Source organism: Callorhinus ursinus, unplaced genomic scaffold (assembly GCF_003265705.2).
Source record: "Callorhinus ursinus isolate GAN/ISIS: 27379988/994484 unplaced genomic scaffold, GSC_fseal_2.0 scaffold4, whole genome shotgun sequence".
Taxonomy (NCBI): domain Eukaryota; kingdom Metazoa; phylum Chordata; class Mammalia; order Carnivora; family Otariidae; genus Callorhinus; species Callorhinus ursinus.
This window is the reverse complement of record NW_027397066.1, coordinates 60,851,627-60,875,655: the sequence shown is the minus strand read 5'-3', so window position 1 is coordinate 60,875,655 and position 24,029 is coordinate 60,851,627. Positions and strand designations below refer to the sequence as shown.

Sequence of the window (24,029 nt, the reverse complement as noted above, 5' to 3'; positions counted from 1 at the left end):
TTGGTCCCCGGACAGTGCTCTGCCATTTCGAGCTGTTCCCTCAGTCAAGAATGAACTCACCAGGATGCCTGGGTGGCTCTGTGGGTTGAGTGTCTGCCTTCAGCTCAGGTCATGATCCCAGGGTCCTGGGATTGAGTCCCGCATTGGGCTCCTTGCTCAGTGGGGAGCCTGCTTCTCCCTCTACCTGCCGCTCCCCCCTGCTTGTGCTCTCTCTCTCTCTCTCTGTCAAATAAATAAATAAAATCTTAAAAAATAAAAAAATAAAAGAATGAACTCACCACTGCCTCTCTCAGCTCAAATGGTGCCTCTTCCTGAAACTTTCCCTGACTTTGGATGAGCTCTCCCTGGTATGTGTGTCTGTTACAAACTGACTAAATGCATTTTAACAATTGGTTACATATCTGTCTTTCTTCCCAGTGTACTGAAAGCTCAAGGAGGGGCAGAAACGAAGTCTTTCGTACTGGACTATCCAGTGGCCGGTGAATATTTGTGAAACAAGTGAATGAAACATCCTCAGCCGTGGTTTAAATCCATAGGGACACAAGAGGAGAAATTGTGGAAATCCGCAGAACACAGGTAGCTCAGCTGGAACCACAGGACTTAATCAGGGAAGCCCAGGAGCCAAGGATAGGTTCAAGAAAGAGGAATAGGGTCTTGAAAATGAATGCCTTTGTTTAGGAACAGACGCTCACGTGCACAGTGCAAACTGCAGAACCTTCCTGGCAGGGTTGAGTGGGTTGTGAGCTGGAATTTGCAGAACAACATGGCTTTTTAGTAACACTTGTGGCCCTTCCAGTGAGCCTTTTGCAGTCATCTAGTGGATCTGATTTCTACCACTCGTGATTTAATTATGCTATTGTTTAGGCAAGACAGACAGAACATTCCAGTAACTCCTGCCCCAGTGCTAGATAGTTCCATGGGTTCCCTCCCAACTGAGTCAGCTGACTTGATTGGGTCCACAAGGGCCTGGGGCAAAGGAAGGGGAAGGCATGCTGGCCTCCCACTGGTCAGTGTGGATTGGTCTTGCTGGTGGGAAATTTTTGAGAAGGGGGAAAGGACATGCCCTGATTAATTGGACATACAATTTACAGTGGCATGTTCCCCCAAACTTTCACATACTGGTAAGTTCAGTGTATTAATGTTTTTGGAAAAAGATGATGGCAGTTCCACCCTTAGATACAAACCAGTCAGTCTGGTTTAAGGAATGTCGTGCGTTATTTACATTTGTATAAAGCTGTGGTTTGAGCAGCCCTGGACCGGGCCTGTTAGCACAAAGCTAATTGGCCTCATGATCTTGTCGCTTACTGACATATTTGCCTAAAATGTGTATCCAATTTATGATGTGCTCTGGCTTCTGCAAGCTTCTGGAGATCTTTTTTTCATTTTGTCAGATTTCTTTTTCTTTTTTCCCTACTATTTAACATATCAAGAATTAAAAAGAAAAATCAGTTTGTCCAAGGGCTCTTTCAACTAACTCTCATATTTCTAAGACATACTTGCAAAATTTACGGTACCCCGTTTAAAATATCTCCCATTTGAGTTTCTTAGTTTTGCGGTTTGGATAAATTTCTTTCTTAGGCTCATATTACTGTTTTGATAGTAAAGGAAAAGACGTCAGGGATAAATATCTCTTAAGAGTATTTTTACTATTCATTGACCATTAAGTAGTACTGGATTATGAAATAATCAATATATACAATGTCATATGTAGCATTACCTTTAAAAGTATAAACTGTGTCTTATATTGTTGACCTTAAAAATAAAAGAGCCAGTTATTTTACCAGCAAAATGGGTTTATTCGGGAATAGCAGAGGAATTACAATTCAGGACCTGCAAGCCATAGCAAACCAAAGGCAAGTCTGAAGATCAAAAGAGAAGAACGTTATTTTGTAGAGAAAAGGAGGAAGTTGGGAGGGGCTGTTGGAAAAATGAGAATTCAGAGTGGTGATGGTTTCTTATTGGCTGAGCTTGTTCCTGGCAAGGAGAAATTGTTTTGGTTGCAGTCTGCAACTGAGGATGAGTTGGTAAGGTGTAAGAGCTCCCCCTTCTGGCCTCCTGACTATTTTAAATGAGGGTTGTTTTACTGGGTTTCACATTATAAAAATAACATATATAAGCAGTAAAGATAAACTTGAAAATAGAGTAAAGGAGAATACGGCAAACTGCTACTATCCATGATTACACTGTCTCAGAGATAACCAATGCTAATATTTTAGTGGGTATCTTCTCAGCCATTTTTCCGTGGGTGAGTTTGACTTTTACGTGGTTATCATACTATATATCTACATATGATATGCATGTATATACATAATATGTCTATTCTGTTCATTTAATATTACATTGTAGGTATTTCCCCATCTTATGTCTTTGTCATGTAACCGAACCCAAGTTCATATGCCCAGCACGCAGGAAAGCTGGTCACCCAGACCGGGAATGTGCAGCAAGGAGGGGGTTTATTGGAGAGGCATCCAAACGGAGAGACAAGGGGAGGGGAGGCCTCAAATCTGCCTCCCCAAAGGGTTTGGGTTGCATGTGTTTAAGGATAAGGGGTCAGAATGTCGGGTATATACGTTGAATGGAATATGCTGACTGGATATAGGGAGAAAGGAGGTGTCCTCCTTTTCTGAGCATGTGTGTGCATTCAGGAATCATGTCTCTTCCTGGGCTCCATGTTCAATAAATGCAGTGGAAGCATGATATGCAGGGGAGAGGCAGATCTCAGGGTGTGTCATCACAGAGGTTACTTTCATTCACTGTTGGTCCTTTCTGCCCAACTACAGAAATTCTTCCCCATTTGTTCCAGACAGTCTCGGCTACTCTTACTGGTAATGAGTCAACTTCTGCAAAACAAACTCCTAAATCAATCCAGTTAACCAGAGTTTCCTTAGGGTAGAACCATCAAGCATTTGTTAACTCAACATCTTGGGTTCAGTCTTTATACAAATACATTTTAATGTTGATAATCTTAAGGAGCTAGAGTGAATGTATTACAACACTTTGCTTAACCATTCCCTTCTTCTTGGTCAGCTCTCCTTTCATTCTTTGATTACCACATGGAATGACCATTCTCCCCATTTCTGAGCTTTAAAAGTCCTATTCCCTTCAAAGGTTTGATATGCAAGTCTATTTTCTTGTAGTTCTGTTGTTTTACATTTAATTTCTCAGGGATCCAATTATCTCCTTACAATTTAGGAAAGGTAGGAACTTGGTTTAAACTTTTGAATTCTGCCCTATTAAAGCCCTTTGATCATTTACTCATCTCCAAGACGAGCTGTATACATTTTTTTTTAATGTCAAAGAGATGATAGAAAATTTAGAAATGCCATGGTTATTGTTTCATTATAAGAGAATACTTATCTCTTTCTCTAACCCTTACTCAAACTCTTCTCTGATATCACATTTTTTTCTCAGGATAGAAACAGAAGTGGCTTTAGATAAATTAGTTTTTTTTTTAAATCTAACTGCTTGAAAGTAAGAAAAATAGAAAACGATCCCTCCTGCCCCCCTTTCTTATCTTGTACAAAAGGTGGTGACCAGGTACTTGTGAGTTTTAAATGTACATGGCAGCCCTGGCTGACTTACCTGCAGGAGATAGTTGGGTCGGAGTAACGATTCAAGGATGGGGGACCATTTCCATCTTCAGGAAGGAAACTGTTTCTTGCACACCCCCAACAAATGCAGGTGGTGTTCTCCCTGCTGACTGTCCCCCATCCCCAGCTTTTTGTCAGTATTCTGCTTTGGGCTGTAGGTTTTTCAGTCTTTCTCTTGGTTGACAGGGCAGTGGTAACAGAAAGTTAAATACAGGTGCTACTCAGCACTGTTGGGAATGGAAAATATTCTTCTGCCCTTCAGGGTTCTTCTAGTTGGTCTAAGAATTAAATTGACATGAGACAAAGATTAACAGGAGAAAATCAAATTTAATTACCCACAAGAAACCCATGTAAGCATGAGATTCCAAAGACAGTCAGGCAAAGTGAGGGTGTATATGTCATCCTGAGCTAAGGAGAAGAGGATGGGAGTCTGGGACTTCAAAAGGAAGGAAAGCAATTCACGGGAAGATGAAGAAGAGTAAATTTTTGGTTGAATGTTTACAAGGCCAATAAAGGACTTTGGTCAGAGACCTTGCTAGATGTCTCCCTGTCTACCATGCCTAGTTCATATTCTTTTTTCTTTTTTAAGACTTTTATTTATTTACTGAGAGAGAGAGAGAATGGTAGAGAGAGAGCATGAGAGGGAAGAAGGTCAGAGGGAGAGGCAGACTCCCCGCTGAGCAGGGAGCCCGACGCGGGACTCGATCCCGGGACTCCAGGATCATGACCTGAGCCGAAGGCAGTCGCTTAACCAACTGAGCCACCCAGGCACCCGTCTAGTTCATATTCTAATGTGAATTTGTGGTGATGGCTCTCTCCCTGGAGCAGGTTCTCTATCTAAATTCTTTAAGGCAGTTAGCATGAGGCCAAAATTTCTTCCTCAGTGGTTTGGGCCGTGATTTTTTTCAGCGCAAAATAATCAACATGCCCAAGTGGCACATCCGGAGTCAGTTCGTTCTGAAGCCCTACAGCACCCTGCCTTTGGGCCGCTTCCTTTGCTCTGCCCTTTCTTCCTTGGCAGTCCCGTCCACTCTGTGACTTCACTTCTCCGACATGGCTCTTCAGCCTACCTGGCCCGGAGCTGCAGGCTGCTCTTCCTGAAGCCCCTCTGTAGTGTGTCCTCCTCCATGGGACCACAGTTTTCTCCCAACTCCATTTAGGAAACCCATCCTACGGTTCATGCTGTGCTCTCTCTGCCTCTGTTTGGAAGCCCCTCCCCTCTCCCACCTGGGAGAAGCCTCCCCCTCCCAGAACCCGCTCCTGCACGATGCCAACCTCAGGACTCCCATTCCAGTGGCCATCCCTCCCTCCTTTGGGTATCCGGCTAGCGCCTTGAGTCAGCATCAGAGCACTTTCCACATGTGAAATGGTGTTGGAACGGCAGTCCTCCTATGCCGTACTGTGGAGTTCTTGCAAACAGGAACCAGATCTTTACATCTCTCCATCTTGAGAGCTTTGCACAAACCCGCTTGCACATGGTATTAGTAACTAATGCTTCCTAAACACTTAGTATGTGCCAGGCAGTATTCTAACTGGATTATAAGCCCATGTGGATTTAATGCTCACAACAACCCTACAAAGAAGGCATCTTATTATCTCCATTTTAGAGGTGAGGAAACTGAGGCACAGAATCAAGGAGTAACTTCTGAGTCACAGAGCTAGTAACTGAGGAAGCCAGGGTCGAATGCACAGCCTGGCAGTCAGCACCCGTGCTCCACCCAGCATGCTCGTGACTTCTGACAGTAGTTCTCAGCAGACAGCAGTGGCTGGGTGGAGAGCCTGAATGGCTGAAAAATGAGGATTATATGACAGTCCTACATGTAGCTAATTTATCCAGCAGCTCTGAGGAATTAGATATTGCGTAGATGTTAATTTTCCAGCTAATTAAAGTTATTTCTTTTGGTTTCCTTATCTCAGGCTATTGGTTGCCTTCTGTGATGGTAAGATTTTATTTAATCATTCAGGAGTTTAAAAACTTGTTTGTTTTAAAAAGTAATAACTGTTGGGCGCCTGGGTGGCTCAGTCGTTAAGCGTCTACCTTCGACTCAGGTCATGGTCCCAGGGTCCTGGGACTGAGCCCCGCATTGGGCTCCCTGCTCGGCGGGAAGCCTGCTTCTCCCTCTCCCACTCCCCCTGCTTGTGTTCCCTCTCGCTGTCTCTCACTCTGTCAAATAAATAAAATCTTTAAAAAAAAAAAAGTAATAACTGTTTTAACCAAAAATAATTTTAAATGAAATAGCTCTAAAATCAGTCTTGTATTTTCCTGCCTAATTAAGTAGTTCATGGTGTATAACTCAACCTTTTATTAATGTCTAGGGCCATCACTGTGATTGAAAAAGTAAGCCAGGGGCACCTGGGTGGCTCAGTCAGTTAAGTGTCTGCCTTCAGCTCAGGTCATGATCCCAGGGTCCTGGGATCGAGCCCTGCATCAGGCTCCACTTCTCTCTCTCCCTCTGCCGCTCCCCCCTGCTTGTGCTCTCTGTCTTTCTGTGAAATAAATAAAATCTTTATAAAACAAAACAGTAAGCCATAATCTGAGCCTGTGATGTCCTGGGGCCTTGAACATCAGTAAGATTTATTAGCATCTACTAAGGACCAGGCACTTCAACTACAGTTCCTTAATTAATTGTCTAGGCATAAGATTTGCTTTGCCATTTTTTTTTAACTCTTCTGTCTCTTTCTGGAAGTTTCTTTAGTGTTGTTGGATCTATAGAGCAGTAATGGCTCACTTCTTGCTCTCAGTCTGCTGTTCCCCAGGAGACCACCCTGCTTCTGGTTGACTACTGTTGAGGAGCTGTGGGGGAGGTTTGGGTAACCAGACTTGTTGGTATTATTATTATTAAAATCCCTCTCCTTCCCTGGTGACCTCCCTGCAGTTGCCAGCTGCTAAGAGGCTTGGGAGGGGAAACATTCTAGGTTTCCTCCATCAGGAGGAGCCTGTTTCAAGAGGGAGCCCCTCACCATCCCTCCCCTTGGCCTCTGAGGAGGGGAGGCCCCTTCTGACAGCCAGTAGCACTGTCTTCCTTCAGTTAGAACACAGGCCATATGTCAGTCATGTCTTAGGGTGGCTGGTGGCTACAGGAAGTCATGTGGTTAGCTGTGAGTGACCTGACATAGTCCCCTCATGCCTGCCAAGGGAATTAAGTATTTCTGTGGTTTGGGAACCCTTGCCTTTGACCTTTGAATTTATTGAGAAACCAAGTCAAGTTACCAAGGGCTTAAAGTGATTGGAACCACCATGCTCAATTTCCCTTTAAAATGTTAGGTTCTTGCAGGGTAAACAATAAAGAAAAATTTGAAAAGCCATCTTCAGAGTCAGTAAATATAAACAAACATAAATGAAGCAGCCTCCAGGCTTGGAATTATTCCATACTCTAGGTTTGTGACATCTGGGTTCAGTTAAAAAATGTTAAAAGCCTTAGCGAGGTTATCAGTTTTCATCACTAGTCTGAAAACTTGGCAGAGTTCAACCCTGGGCTTCTGCACCGGGGCGGTTGGGGGGGGAGGTGTCCCAGCTCTTGGCTCCTTGGCTCGGCTTTCTCTGAGCGCAAGTTGGTGTTCACCCTGGGGTCACTTTTTCTATTTCTAGTTCCTTAATGCTCCGTCCAGACCACTGTGGGGTCCTGGGCCACAAATACAAGAAGCTACACCTAGAGAAGGCTGTCCCCCTCACCTTCCTGCAGGAGGCTCTGGGACTAGCCAGTGGTGGAGGGGTGCCCCTCTCCGTAGGCAGAAGCCTTGGCTGAGGTCCTCTTCTCCAGCTCTAACAAATCACTTTGCATTCACTTATGTGTAGAGTCAAGGAAAACCTTGGATGTGGAGTCAGGTGACCAGGATTCCAAACCTGGTCCTGACACTTGCTGGTGAGTCTGGGGCTCCTACTTTATGTGAATCTCCATCTTCTCATCTATCAAAAGACCGGGTTGTGGTTTCTATATATGGGTCTTCGGTGGCAAGACAGACCATCTCTGGCTAATTTAAATAAAAAGGGAAATTATTTGAAGGCCATAAAGTGGGTTACAGACTCCAAGGGGCAGCTGGGGCAGCTGGGAAGACAGGGGCAGGATCTGGGGCAACTTTATAGGTCCAGGTCACAGGGGTGCACGGGTCCTCACATGCCATGTGCACCCCTGCCAGAGGAAGCCGTCTTTCTACTGGGTTTTCCATCTTGAGGCTCTGTGCTCAGGAACAGAAGCCAAGGGAATGAACTGGTCGAGCTTGGGTCCCTCACCACTGCCCAGTGCAGGAGAGGAAGGAGACCAGGGCTCTGAGCAGAAAAGGAAATGAATGGGCGTCGGACAGCCAGAGTCTGCAGCTAACTGCTGACCGACCGCACGAGCATTTGACGCTACATACAACCTCTGTCAGGTTTTGTACTGATTCCTCGTAACTGGAAGTGTGTGTAAGTTTTCTCTCTCTCCTATTTGGCATTTGTTAGAGGCATTCATGGGTTTCATCCTGCAGATAATTTATTTGTTATTTATTTATTTTTAAATTTTTTAATAGAATTTTTTAAAAGATTTTTATTTATTTATTTGACAGAGAGAGACACAGCGAGAGAGGGAACACAAGCAGGGGGAGTGGGAGAGGGAGAAGCAGGCTTCCTGCTGAGCAGGGAGCCCGATGCGGGGCTCGATCCCAGGACCCTGGGACCATGACCTGAGTCGAAGGCAGACGCTTAACAACTGAGCCACCCAGGCGCCCCCCTGCAGATATTTATTAAGCACCTCCTAAGGGAGGCCAGGACTGACTCCGTTACTAACGCCCGTCTGTGCCCTGTGTCCCCTTCTGTAACACAGTGGGGCAGAAACTCTCACCTCCGTATGGGCCATAGCCTTGCCGTAAGGACTAAATGAAATCAGATAAAATTGTTTGGTTAATCCTTTGAGGAGCCATGCAGGCTCCGATATTTATTTATTGTGCATAGCTTGGTGCTTAGATAAAGAGCAAAGACACTTATTTTGATACATCTCTGTATATACGTCTGTTTATTTGCTTGTCTATTGTTATTTTAAAATTCGAGAAATTGAGGTTTCGTTAGCTTGCCTGCAGTCTACCTGAGGCATTAAGATAATCCCTTCACAATCTAAATGATGTCACTAAGCAGTTTAGTGCCAAAGACATGGTACCCACAGCCCCCTCCATAGGTGTTAAGGGGTGTGGCTGTGGTCAGGAAAGGTCTGGGAGGAGGTGGGGGGTAGCCTCTGTAGCTTTCTCAGAATTATAAACTCTTATTGATTAGCTCTGTCCAATAGAAATATAATGTGAACCACATACGTAATTTAAGATTTTTCCAATAGCCACATCTGAAAACAAAGCAAAAAGAAACAGGTGCAATTAATATGAATAATATATTTTTATTTTACCTATTGTATTTAAAGTAGTATGATTTAAAAGCAGGTAACCAACATAAAAAATTAAGGAGATATTTTACACTCCTTTTTTTGTGCTGTTTTTGAAATCTGGTGTGTCTTTTACCGTCACAACACATGTCAGTTCCGATTAGTCACAGTTCAAGGGCGTAGTAGACACGTGGCTACCGGGTCAGACAGCTCATCCCTAGACAGAACAGGAAGAAGACAAGGCAAGGAGCAGAGGGAGAGAAGCAGTAGACGCTGGAATTTAATGAACATCGACTATGGACCAGGCAGGGCCAGCACTAGTGTAAACCATTGGATGAACCAACTATCAGACCCTGTTTTTATTTAGAATTTGATATTTTGTTCATCATGAATGTTTTCGCCATTAATTTTGACCTTAAAAAAACACATTGCCATATGATATACCTTCATTTCAGAGTGTTCTGACACCTCTGGTATTTTGCACGCAAGGCAAGTGCCCCCCGCCCCCCCAACCCTAATGAGGCCCTGGCTCCAGGCACTTTCTGTGAACTTGATACTTCATCGGGGGCATGAACCTGAACCAAACTGAGCTATATTACCAAAACCAGGAGCAAACTCCTCTAATTTACTAAGTCTTGGTCATTTATTTTGTTAAATGGATTTTCAACTGAATTCAAATAAGAAATAAAAAGACTTTGGAAAATAGGTTGAAATTCAGACTGAATCTGTGAACTGAAAAGTTTGAAAATTTTTCAGGAGCAAACTGTAACACGGAGAGTTCATTGGCTTTGATTTGTTGGTCAGGGTAACCCTGGGCCATCATGTTTCCTCTGTTGTAGGGGAAAAGAATGAAAAGGACAGTGTTTTGAGAAGACTATCCGAGGCCTTATTTCCTTCCCACATTCTACTTTAGTCTCCTGTGTTTAGGAGGTCGGCATCTGTAGGCTCTCTCATTAATGCTTATAGTGGAATGTTGTATTGGAAATAACTTTGACGCTTAAAGAAAGGTCAAGTATTGCTTTTTTAAAGTGGTACCAATTTCAAACAATCCTTTTCTTTCTTTTAGGGAACTCAGAAACAAAGCAGATATTCAGTTTGGAGATAATGGAACGACAATATCTGCTGTTAGGAAAGAGGCCTATGTTTTTGAACGAAATCAATCTGTTGGAGACCCTAAAGTTGACTTAATTAGAACATTAAATATTCCTGCGGTGGTAAGTAGGCATTTTTCGTGTCATTATTGTGGATTTTAGAAGAAAGGAAAAAGCTAAGTTAAGGCTATTACGTTTTTACATTTAGGAGTTATTATGTTAAAAATATACGTATATAAAAATAGAAATAGATGTTTACACTCCCCTCCCTTAGAGTTCATCTAAGACTTTTTTCTGAGATTTTTCAAATGGTGACATAATCTTTTCAAAGATGTTTTCAATGGTTCAAAGATAAGATCTTTTCAAATGGTGACATAATGCAAATTTTAGGATTCTTCCCCCCTGCCACACACACACACACACACACACACAGCTTCTTGCTGTGTGTTCAGGATCAGCTCTTGTGCAAATAAGTATGTCCCGAGGATTTTTTTGAGGGGGTGGGGGTGGATAGCAAATGATTTTTTAAAGATTTATGTGCGCCTTGTTTTGGTTCAGAAGGTCCCAGCAACAGAATTTGCATACCACTTCTTAGTTTAGATTTCAACCTTAGATTTTTTAATTCTCCAAATATATACTGACTTTCCCCCCCTTAATAAGTAGCAGAGACTGGGTGCTGATTACAGCCTAGCAGGATTTCACTGGGCTCAGTTATGACAATCCCATCTAAGAAAGATGCCGGAGACCCAGAAAACTTTCCTATTCACCTACAGCAATCCCCTCTGAGGCTCCCATTCCATGACGACACATGAGCTGGACACTCAGTGGTGGACCCAGGACTTAGAAATTACTAGATCCTAGATTTGACCTTGCCCTGCTGCCTACGCCAGCAGGGTTTAAAGTGAGGGGGCCAGCGTCTGGCTTGGATCACAGGGACAGTGGCGCCACCTTGTGGCTAAAGATGCCAGTGTATTTACAAGAGTTTTTCTCGTTCCACTGGCAGTGTGGAGAGAACTCAAGAGCTAGCTGCAGATGGGAATGCTAAGCTCAAACTTACAATATATAATACTGAGAAAGGACAACAACTGAAGAGTCTTGTTCTTGCACACGCATCCAGGGAGGATCTTTCTGGCTGATTTTGCAGCTATTCAGTCTTAACATTTACTTTTAAGCCTCTTTGCCAAAGGGGCAGTAGGAGAGTGGGGCAGGGATTCTATCTGAACTTGCCTGTCCTTCTCAGACTGCCATGGAATGGGCCCAGGTCCGCTTCCTCCGGAAGCTCATCGAGGCCCTGTTGAAGGCCTATCAGCAGACGCTCTTTGTGACCCACACCGTGGACGAACTACTCTGGGGCTACAAAGATGAGATCTTGTCCCTCATCAACATTTTCAAGCCAGAGATCTCTCCCTATTTTGGCCTGTACTATGGGGTAAGTTGACTTTTCTTTTCAGAACCTCTTTATTCAGCTGATGGGGGCGGGGGGTGCGCTCCAAGCCAGATTTCTCTTCACTTCGGGTTTCTTCCAGAAGAAGACCAAAATTGCCTGGAATTCTAGATGTCTTGTAGAGCTTGTGAAAAATAAGAAAGTGTTTTAGTTTTTAGAAAAAAAATCCTTCTCCCACAATTTCAACATGCTACTAGCACTGACTCTGAATGAGAGCAGCTATGAAAAATACAGAGTGTGACTGTGCCATTAATCGGGTGTGATCTTTGAAAGTGTCATCAAGTCTCCACTGAACCCACACATCAGCCTGATAGAGACAAATGAGAAACTAAATAGGAACATGTAATCCATTAAGGGTGGTAGCTACACGTTACATTTTCACACATGTCATTCATGAAAGAGACTGGTTGATTTGAAACTCTGTGTCGCTCATCTGTGATTTCTTATGCTAGTAAGTGGAATTTTGTGTGGTTCCTTGCAGATGTTATTCACTTTGGCTTGAAATAAAAAAATTTCAGCCTTCGAGTAATTATTATTCAAAGCAAATGTTATTGCTGCCTGAGTTTCAAATGCATTAAAGTTAAAAGGAATGTTAAAAGTCCGTCTTCCCCCACCAAAAAAACTAACAAAAATAAAAAACAAAAACCTGTGTAAAATGGATAGTGAGATGTGGGTAATGACAAAAACTCAAAAGTTAAGTGTTAGATGAAAGGTGGAGTCTGAGATTGTGATGAATTTCTTCATCTTTAAGTTTGTAGTTATTCTCTGGTTGTCACTACTCAAGAATCTCACCCTTACCCTGTCATCTCCTAGCATGTTCCTCCGTGTCTGTGGCAAATGGTATACATTTGTGCCTTCGAGGGTATACAAAACTTGGACACCATCCAGACAAAATAGTAAAAAAGTTTTTAACATGATATATGTAAGAGGTGGGGGGTCCTAGGAATAGGGCTGGGCTGACCCTGAATCCTTCACTCTGGGGGAGTAGACTTGATAGATGTTCCCTAGAAGATCCCATCTGATTGGAGCCCAGGTTCCACAAGACCAGAGGAAGCACTGATTTCTTGTTAAACTGTGACTAGACCTCCCTTCTCGAAAAAATTTCAGGAGAACTTCTGAGATAAAGACAATAAAGCTTTTTTTAAAGAATTATATTTATTATACTATATAATGTATATTTTTAGAGGGGGGAGGGGCAGAGGGAGAGGGAGAGAGAATCTCAAGCAGACTCCACGCCCAGCACAGAGCCCGACTCAGGGCTCAGATCTCACGACTCCTTGATCATGACCTGAGCCAAAATTAAGAATCAGACACTTAGCTGACTGAGCCACCCAGGTTCCCAGCAAAGTTTTCTGTAAGGCCCTTTGGGTCCCGGTGGCTTCCATCCACCTGCCAAGTAGATCCTGTTCCTAAGACCTCAGTATTTTTCAGGTAACTTCCATTGTATAGCCTGCTTTTTTTGTTTTGACATCATTGACTTCATCAGACTTATAACTAAGATCCTTTTATATCTTTTTAAAATGTAACCCACATTTATGGACTGGTTAAGAAATTGGCATTTTTGCTTTCCCAAGGCAAGAATGTGTTGTTTTATGTATTTATTTACTTCTTTCTTCCTTTCTCTGTCCTTGCCCTTTACCACTCCTTGCAGACACCACTGTATCTCCACAGGGCCCCACTAGTAAAAAGCCCTGTGCCATTGCTTAGTTAGATTAGTATGTTGAGTGGATTTCCCACAAGCCAGGAATAGAGCGTAAGACCTGGAAACAGAGGGCCTGGATTTACGTTCTGACTTTTTCACTTGATAACTGTGGGGCTATTTCTGAACCTCGGTTTCATCATGTGTGACTTGAGGCTGAGCGTATCCATGCTTCCAAAGCTGTTTTGCAAGGCTGAGAAGTCCATAAAAGTGCTTTGCAAACTATAAATCGCAGTATGCATTTCGGGAGCCGCTATTCTTTCCCCCCATGACTGGCTCCAGAGAGTACCCTGAATTCCTATGAATGACTGGTATATCTTTCCATCTGGGACCCAAATAAACTACCTGTGGTGTTGTTGGTTAAAAGGCAGTGTTTCTGGTCAGTTTGTCATCTGCTCTGGTCAAATACTGATTCTTTAGCAACAGCACAAAAGTTCACACTTGAGCCGCCATTCATTCAAAGACCGGGACAGGCTGTGCAGGGGGCACACCTCCCTCGGCACCCACTCCTCTGCCCCTGTCCCAGCCTGGCCGAAAATCTTTCCTGAATCCTGGTGATCTTGTGCGAGCATTCCCCTCGGATGCACCAGGCTTGCATGCCTGCCCCACCTGCTCCACGACACATGACGAAGAGAGAAATCTTGGTGAATGCCATTGAGCACTTTTCCTTCAAAGACTCTAATGATGAAACAGCCAAACAATTAATGGGGAGGGACAGGGTGTGAGAATGAACAGGATGAGTGAATGTAGAATATCGGCACAGAACTTCTGAGAAGAAGGGACCTGGTTAGATATCAGATGCTCACATTTGCATCTTGCAGGGCCAATCAGCATATTTTTACCCTGTGATTTTAGGGCGCCTCTGTTCTCCTTGGTGTTAGAGTGCCAGCCCCTCCCACTGGATGTGGGTTCTTGGGTGTATAAAATCATAGTTGCCGGAAAGCATCTTTGAGAGATCAGCCAGTCCAGCCCGTCCTTCGGGGGCGGGGGTGGGGATCATGCTTAGGTTACAGTAGTGGCAGGACTGTGGTAGTCCTAGCTCAGGGCACCTCTCTATCTCCTGCAGTAATATGTTCCTGTATCCCGCACACATCCCTGCCATCATGACATAAGACCTCTTGATTCCTGCTTATTGTCAAGGAGGTTCTAGCAAGAGACAGGGAAGCATGCACATGCAACGTCTGACTCTTGGGCGGAAAACGGCTGGGAAGAACCCTTTGTGAATTACTGTGAAACATTTAAATGCTTCTCTACTTTGCTTAGCCCATGTCTGAGTTAAGTAGAGGACTTTAGGAAATAGCATCCATTCATTTTTAAAATTGGTGGTTCAGCATTTTTTACGAAGAGTATTTGAATTTTCTCTAAGTTGGTGTAGTATTCACATTGCTGCTCCTAAAGAGTTCTTTGTCATATCTTAAAGTCACATGAAGCTTCATGTGGGGAACATGACATGACTATTCTGTATGTGGACCAAGTTGATATACTGACATAGTTGGCGAAATAATGTTAAGTGACAGAACGAAGAACCAAAGCAGGCAAAACACATGAGAAGAGAATTCACAAAGGGTATGAATGTTTTTTAAGGCAAAGAGCTGAATGATATGAGAAAAGGGTTCAAATTCCGGGAATATAGAAATGCAAAAAGAGATAAGAAAACTTTTACTTTTTTGGTTCATCTAATTAGCAGAGCTTAACAAAAGTAACTTGGGGAATGTAAACTGATTTACCCTACTATTTCCACCACTTTCCTGCTGGACAACCTTGAGCAACTTGATAATATGTATCAAAAGGCTTAAACATGTTGGTGTCCTTTTCTCTAGTGATTTTACTTTGATGGGTCTGTGTAGAAAACAAAAGTACTGACAACGCTTTTAGGCATAAAGATATTCATACAGCATTATTTGTAGTAGCAAAAAAATTCAAAATTAAATATCCAATAATAAGAGAATAATTAATTATTTCTACATAATGTTGTAGAGTCATTAAATTACACCTGTGAAGAACTTTTGGTAACATGGGAAATATGTTAAGTAAAAAATTGTGTGTGTATGTATAAATATATCTATATATGCACAATTACATATGTGTATAAAAATTATGTGTATATATATTACACATATATAATTTATCTTAGTTCAATAAACAAATCTTGTATAGAAAAGACACTGAAAAGAAACAGACCAAAGTTCCCATGGTTAAGAGAATAATGAATAGGGCGCCTGGGTGGCTCAGTTGGTTAAGCGACTGCCTTCGGCTCAGGTCATCATCCTGGAGTCCCCAGATCGAGTCCCACATCAGGCTCCCTGCTCAGCAGGGAGTCTGCTTCTCCCTCTGACCCTCTTCCCTCTCATGCTCTCTATCTCTCATTCTCTGTCTCTAAAATAAATAAATAAAATCTTAAAAAAAAAGAGAGAGAATGATGAATAACGGGCACTTTTAAAAAAATAGATTTTAGATTTTATTTAATTATAAAGAGAGAGCACGAGTGGAGGGTGGGGGTTTGCAGGCAGAGGGAGAAGCACACTCCCACCGAGCAGGGAGCCTGATGCGGTGCTCGATCCCTCATGACCTGAGCTGAAGGCAGACGCATAACCGACTGAGCCACCCAGGCGCCCTGGGCACTTTTTTTTATACATCATTCTGTATTTTCTAATGAGATTTTGTTACTTTTATAATCAGAAAAAATGTATTACTTCTATAATCAGAAGAAAAACTATTTTATTTATTTATTTTTTCCAAAATAAAGCAGAACACAAGTCCTGTGCATCACCAGAATGCATCTGTGTTAATACGCAAAAAGCTATCTGTGACAAACCTCCAAAGATAGCTTAAAGCAATGGAAATAGAACAGTCTTTGGTTATTGTCTTCTTCTTAGCTTATCTACCAAGTGCCTGTCACATAATAAGCATTTAAAAGAATGAAAACAATTATAATAATAGTATTAGAATGGACGCACCACGAAGGCCGTAGTTTTGTTCACTGATTTCCGGTGCTAGACACATGGTAGGCATTCAGTAAGTGCTCGCTAATAGATGACTGAGTACCACAGCCCGGTCAGCACATCAGCCCATGGAGTGTGGGGTTCAGTCCTAGCTCCACCATTTGCTGGTTGAGTGATCTGGGCAAGTTATTTAACTTCACTTTGTTTCAGATTTGTCATCAATAGAATGAGGGTGAGAGTGTGCTTGTCTGTGTTTGTCTCCCATTGCTGCTATAACAAATAGCCATAAACCTAGGGGCTTGAAACAACACAGATTTATTATCTTACAGTTCCAGATGTCAGTAGTCCTAAAAGCAGGGTGTGGTCAGGGCTGTGTTTCTTCTGGAGGCTCGAAGAGGAAATCCCCCTCCTTGACTTCTACAGCTTCTAGAAGCAGGCTTCATTTCTTTGGCTTGCAGCCCTTCCTCCACTGTCAAGTCCAACAGGGAAACATCTTCACTCTCAGTCCCTCCAGCTGACCTCTGCTTGTCATCACAGTTACTACGCTGACCTGGCCCTCCTGCCTCTCTTTGTAAGAACCTTTGTGATTGCCTTGGATCCACCCAGGTAATCCAGGATAATGTCCCCATCTCAAGATTCTTAACTTAATCACATCCGCAAAGTCCCTCTTGCTATATTAGACAACAGATTCACAGGTTCTGGGGACTAGAACGTGGACATATTTGGAGGGCCATTATTCTGTCTACCACGCTATCTTATGTGATGGTGATGAGGATTTCATGAGATAATCCATACTACAATTTTAGAGCAGTACCAGGAATATTATAAATACTCAATAATTGTTAGCTCTTATTACTTTATTATTATAGAGGAACTAGTACCCATGCTATTTCCCAGAAATCAAAAAGCTCTATCTTCAGATAAAGAATTTGTAAGGATATAGGTTGTCGGCATGTACCCTTAAGAAGTGTAACTTGGTGGGGCACCTGGGTGGCTCAGTCAGTTAAGCATCTGCCTTCGGCTCAGGTCATGATCCCAGGGTCCTGGGATTGAGTCCCACATCGGGCTCCCTGCTCCGCGGGGAGTCTGCTTCTCCCTCTCCCTCTGCTGCTCCCTGCTTGTGCTCGTTCTGTCTAATGAGTAAATAAAATCTTAAAAAAAAAAGAAAAGAAGTGTAACTTGGAGAGAATGTACAGCTGGAGAAAGCTTACTTGAAAATGGGACTATATTAATACCACTTTCTTCTGTTGCAGCTAATATATAATAGTGTCCTGGCCTTGGACATATGCTTTCTTATTTTTTGTTATTAAGCCATAATTCACTTATCATAAAATTCACCATTTTAAAGTGCACAATTCAGCGGTTTTTAGTATATTCACAAGGTTGTGCAACCACCACCACTGTGTAATTTTAGAACATTTTCATCATCCTCCCCAAAAAAACCACATACTCAGTAGTCACTTCCATTTCTCCCCTTCCACTAACCTACTTTCTGTCTCTATGAATTTGCCTGTGAATCTATAGAAATTTTTTAATAGTTAAAAGGTTTGTGTCTTTTTTGGTTTTCTTTTTGCTTTTGTAAAGAAAAGTAAGATTATGCTTTTTGTTTGAAACAGAACATAAGTAATCCCCCCACATACCTGCCCAACTCTCTACAGCCCCTTTGGGGTGCTGGGACCTCTGGTGCCGGGGAGGAGAGGCCAGGCTGGCCCAGGCTGAGAGGAGAAGAGTCAGCGCTCTGTGTGGGAGCTTCCTCAGAGCCAGAGAGGAAAGGCATTTGGGAATGGAGCTTGGCTTCTTTAGGCAAAAAATAATATTAAAGAACTCAGCATACAGGGGCACCTGGGTGGCTCAGTCGTTAAGTGTCTGCCTTCGGCTCAGGGTCCTGGGATCGAATCCCACATCGGGCTCCCTGCTCAGCGGGAAGCCTGCTTCTCCCTCTTCCACCACCCCCTGCTTGTGTTCCCTCTCTCACTGTCTCTCTCTCTGTCAAATAAATAAATAAAATCTTTATTAAAAAAAAAAACAACCCAGCATACATGCCCACTCTACAAATGGGGGCCAAGAGGTACCACCTCTGAGTTGGACCCATCTCTGGCAGTTGAACATTCATATGCAAGATGGACATTTCTGTAAATGGAATCATACAATATATGACCTTTGTGTCTGACTTCTTTTATTAGCATAATGTCTACCAGGTTCATCCAGGTTGTAGCATGTATCAGCACTTTATTCATTTTAGGGCTGACATAGTCTATTGTATGGAGAGACCATACTTTGTTTATCTGTTCATCAGTTGGTGGATGTGTGGGTTGTTTCTACTCTTTGGCTGTTATGAATAATGCTGCTCTGAACATTTGTGTACAGGTTTTTATACGGACATTGGCTGTATACCTTGGAATGGAATTCTCCTGGGTATATAGAGAGGAGTGGAATTTGGGGTCATATGGCAATTCTGTTTGACTTTTTGAGGAACCGCCATAGTTTTCCACAGCAGCTGCACCATTTTCCATTCTCACCAACAGTGTGTGAAGGCTCCAGTTTCTCCAGATCCTCACCAATGCTTGTTATTTCCCCCCCTTTTAAACATATTTATTTATTTTAGAGAGCGAGCACGAATGGGAGGGGCAGAGGGACAGGGAGAGACTCTCAAGCAGACTCCCCACTGAGTGCGGAGCCTGACTCAGGGCTCCATCTCAAGACCCTGAGATGACGAACTGAGCCGAAACCAAGAGTTGGACGATTAACCGACTGCACCACCCAGGCACCCATTTTCCTTTTTTTTTTTTTTCTTTTATCACCGTCCTGGTGGGTATGAAATAGTACTGTGGCTTTAATTTGCATTTCTCTGAACACTGATGATGTTGAGCATCTTTTCCCGTACTTGTTGGCCATTTGCATATTTTCTTTGGAGAAATGTCAAATCCTTTGTCCATTATTTAATTGGGCTCCTACTTTTTAAGTAATAATATGGTTAATATGGTATTTAGTCAAAGAGTCACTGTATTCCTTAGTTCTGGTTCAGTCTTTGGTAGCACTTATGCCCAACTAGGATAGTTTCACGAAGCTTAAGTTTCTCAGTTACTGTATCAGTTAGGGTTCTCCAGAAAAACAGAATCAGTAGGAGATCCAAATCTATATCTATATCTATCTGTAGTATCTATCTGAGAGATTTATACATACTAAGGAATTGGCTTATGCAGTGGTGGAGGCAGCACGTGGCCAGTCTGAAATCCATAAGACAGGCTGGCAGGCTAGAAACGCAGGCAGGATTTCTATATTGCAGAATTGAGAATTCCTTTTTGTTCAGCAAACCTCAGATTTTGTTTTTAAAACCGTCAGCTGATTGGATGAGTCCACCCACATCAGTGGTAATTTACTTAAAGTCAATTGATTTTAAGTGTTAATCATACCTACAAAATGCAGCAACATCAAGACCAGTGTTTGACCAAATGACTGGGCACCATAGTCTACCAAGTTGACACGTAAAATTAACAATCACAGTTTCTTAAAATGATCATATTCACTTCTTTTCAGAAAAATGGGACTAGTGATGGAGACTATGTTTTTCTAACTGGAGAAGACAGTTACCTTAACTTTTCAAAGATTGTGGAATGGAATGGAAAAACGTAAGTGTAAACATTTACCAGTATAATTATTTTTTAAAATTTTGTTTAAATTGAACGTCCACTTATGTATTATTTCAAAAAAATTATCACTGTCATTTTTTGCATGAAAAGTCTATAAATATGTAAAATATATTTATAATTACTATTGTATAAATCAAGATTGGGGTAACACACTTTACAAAATTAAACATCAGAGCTTTGTAGACTGTTCATGGCTAGGTATGAGTTATAAGCAGTGAAAAGTTTCACTCTGAATGATGTGTAGCCACAACACAAATACTTTAAAACCACTTGTTTTGGGGGGAGAGGGAAGAGCTTCTCTTTTTAATCTAATTTAGTGATTGTGGATTGTTCACGTGTTTTTCTTTAAAGATAAAATACATTTGACTTCACTATCATGGTATTTCAGAAATATTTTTTAACATTTGTAATTAAAAACAAACTACTTCCAAAAAGGAGCTGAGGGAATTTGCAATAAGGCAACGTATAATCCAAGATACTTTCTTTAAGTCAGAGGAATTAGAAACCTTGGAGAGAAAAGGAGGGTAGTTCTTCAGGGACTGAGGTAAGAGGAATTCTGTTCTTGAACATTAAATTTACATCTAAGCTTCCCAGAAATATGGGCAAAAAAACTGGTGTGGAATATAGGGGAAACTCTCTGTACTACCTTTGCAACTTTTCTGTAAATCTCAAACTATTTTTAAATAAAAAGTTTATTTAAATTTTAAAAAGCACACATATCCATGTACACAAACATACATTTGTGCATACACACCCCAAAATAGGTAAGATCCCTGAAAGAATATATGAGAAGCTGGTAACAGGGTTGCCCCTGAAGCGGGGGACGTGGGTGGCCTGGGGGGTTGGCCACACGGAGATTTACTTGTACACAGCATAAAGCTGGATTTTGTTTTAGATTCAATCTGTTATTTTCTTTCTAATTTTTCAATAGCACAGGGTGATCCTTTTAAATATATAGTTATTGATACAGTTACAATATAATGATACAGTATTTAATATATTGGACTTTTTTCTGGTTTACATCTATTCTACCCTCAGATTTTTTTTTCCAAAGGTTTATTTATTTATTTGTCAGAGAGACAGAGATAGCACAAGCAGGCGGAGGAGCAGGCAGAGGGAGAAGCAGGGTCCCTGCTGAGCAAAGAGCCTGATGCTGGGCTTGATCCCAGGACTCTGGGATCACTACCTGAGCGGAAGGCAGATGCTTAACCGACTGAGCCACCCAGGCATCCCTATCCTCAGATTTTTATGGTTCATATTTAACAATAGTTTCTGACAAAATTGAAAGCTGTCTATTGTTTCTTCTCCTCCCAAACAGGACACTAACTTTACCAATTTTGTAACACTTTATGCCCATCTTCCAAGCTATTCTTGCCTTCAACTTGTTTCACATTCTTTGGAAGCCAAATATAGCAAAATGCTTATTATTTTTATAGGATACTCAATTAAATGTTCCAACATATTTTATTAAATGTTCTCTTTTAATTTTCCATGCGTTTTGGGCACCTGGGTGGCTCAGTTGGTTAAGCGACTGCCTTCGGCTCAGGTCATGATCCTGGAGTCCCGGGATCGAGTCCCACATCGGGCTCCCTGCTCGGCGGGGAGTCTGCTTCTCCCTCTGACCCTCCCCCCTCTCATGTGCTTTCTCTCTCTCTCATTCTCTCTCTCTCAAATAAATAAATAAAATCTTAAAAAAAAATTTTCCATGCGTTTTATTGAAATTCTAGTTAGTGAACCTACAGTGTAATATTAGTTTCAGGTGTACAATATAGTGATTCAGCACTTCCATACATCACCCAGTGCTCATCACAAATGCCCTCCTTAATCCCCAGTTAAGGGTCTCTTCTGGTTTGCCTCCCTCTCTTTTTTTTCCCCTTCACCTATGTTCATCTGTTTTGTTTTCTTAAATTCCACAGATGAGTGAAATCATATGGTATCTGTCTTTCTCTGACTTATTTTGCTTAGCATAATACACTCCAGCTCCATCCACATCGTTGCAAATGGCAAGATTTCATTCCTTTTATGGCTGAATAATACTCCATTGTATATATGTATGCCACCTCTTTATCCATTCGTCAGTCAATGGACATTTGGACTCTTTCCTTAATTTGGCTATTGTTGGTAATGCTGCTATAAACATTGGGGAGCATGTGCCCCTTTGAATCTGTATTTTTGTATCCTTTGGGTAAATACCTTGTAGTGCAATTTCTGGGTGTTAGAGTAGTTCTATTTTCAACTTTTAGAGGAATCTCCATATTGTTTTCCAGAGTGGTTGTACCAGCTTGCATTCCCACTAACAGTGTAGGAGGGTTCCCCTTTCTCCGCATCCTCGCCAACATCTGTTGTTTCTTGGGTTGTTAATTTTAGCCATTCTGACAGGTGTGAGGTGGTATCTCATCGTAGTTTTGATTTGTATTTCCCTGATGATGAGTGATGTTGAGCATCTTTCATGTGTTTGTTGGCCATCTGGATGTCTTCTTTGGAAAAATGTCTATTCATGTCTTCTGTCCATTTTTTAACTGGATTATTTGTCTTTTGGGTATTAGTTTGATAAGTTCTTTATAGATTTTGGATACTGACTCTGTATCAGATATGTCATTTGCAAATATCTTCTCCTGTTCCGTGGGCTGCCTTTTAGGTTTATTGATTGTTTCCTTCGCTGTGCAGATTCTTTTTATCTTGATGAAGTCCCAACAGTTCATTTTTGCTTTTGTTTCCCTTGCCTCAGGAGATGTGTTGCTATGGCTGAGGTCAAAGAGGTTTCTGCCTGTGTTCTCCTCTAGGATTTTGATGATTTCCTGTCTCACATTTAGGGTTTTCATCCATTTTGAATTTATTTTTGTCTATAGTCTAAGAAAGTGGTCCAGTTTCATTCTTCTGCATGTTGCTGTCCAGTTTCCCTGGCACCATTTGTTGAAGAGACTTTTTTCCATTGCATGTTCTTTCCTGCTTTGTGGAAGATTAGTTGACCATAGAGTTGTGGGTCCCTTTCTGGGGTCTCTATCCTGTTCCACTGATCTGTATGTCTGTTTCTGTGCCAGTACCGTACTGTCTTGATGATTACAGCTTTGTAATAGAGCTTGAAGTCCAGAATTGTGGTGCCTCCAGCTTTGCTTTTCTTTTTCAAGATTGTTATTCAAGATCTTTTGTGGTTCCATACACATTTTAGGATTATTTGTTCTAGCTCTGTGAAAAATGCTGGTGGTATTTTGATAGGGAGTGCATTAAATTTGTATATTGCTTTGGGTAGTACAGACATTTTAACAATATTTGTCCTTCCAATACATGAGCATGGAATGTTTTTCGATTTATTTGTGTCATCAGTTTCTTTCATAAGTGTTCTATAGTTTTTAGAGTACAGGTCTTTTACCTCTTTGGTTAGGTTTATTCCTGGGTATCTTATGATTTTTGGTGCAATTGTAAATGGAATCGATCCCTTAATTTCTCTTTCTGCTGCTTCATTATAGGTTTATGGAAATGCAACAGATTTCTGTACATTGATTGTGTATCCTGCAACTTTGCAGAATTCATGTATGAGTTCTAGCAATTTTTTGGTGGAGTCTTTTGGGTTTTCTACATAGACTATCTTGTCCTCTGTGAATAGTTTAAGTTTGACTTCTTCCTTGCTGCTTTGGAGGCCTTTTATTTCTTTTTGTTGTCTGATTGCTGAGGCTAGGACTTCTAGTACTATATTAAATAACAATGGTTAGAGTGGACATCCTTGTTCTTGTTCCTGACCTTAGAGGAAAAGCTCTCAGTTTTCTCCCAATTGAGAATGTTATTAGCTGTAGGTCTTTATGGTGTTGGGGTATGTTCCCTCTATCCCTACTTTGTTGAGGGTTTTTTATCAAGAATGGATACTGTATTTTGTCAAATGCTTTTTCTGCATCTATTGAGAGGATCATGTGGTTCTTATCCGTTCTTTTATTAATGTGGTGTATCATGTTGATTGATTTGAAAATCTTGCAGCCCAGGAATAAATCCCACTTGATTATGGCAATAAGTCTTTTACTGTACTGTTGGATTCAATTTGCTAGTATCTTACTGAGAATTTTTGCATCCATGTTCATCAGAGATATTGGCCCTTAATTCTTCTTTTTAGTGGGGTCTTTGTCTGGTTTGGAATCAAGGTAATGCTGGCTTTGTGGAATGAGTTTGGAAGTTTCCCTTCCATTTCTATTTTTTGGAACAGTTTGAGAAAATAGTTATTAATTCTTTAAATGTTTGGTAGAATTTCCCTGGGAAGCCATCTGGCCCTAGACTTTTGTTTG

At 41.7% G+C, this 24,029-nt stretch overlaps 1 protein-coding gene across 1 annotated transcript in view; it reads left to right on the top strand.

The window, feature by feature from the left end:
• SCARB2 (scavenger receptor class B member 2) overlaps positions 1–24,029 on the top strand; it is a 79,497-nt gene that overhangs the window by 25,044 nt on the left and 30,424 nt on the right. Inside the window, exons 3-5 of the mRNA XM_025887604.2 lie at positions 9,999–10,146; positions 11,264–11,452; positions 19,646–19,737. Coding sequence (XP_025743389.1) covers positions 9,999–10,146; positions 11,264–11,452; positions 19,646–19,737 — 429 coding nt within the window. The remainder of the gene's footprint in view (positions 1–9,998; positions 10,147–11,263; positions 11,453–19,645; positions 19,738–24,029) is intronic.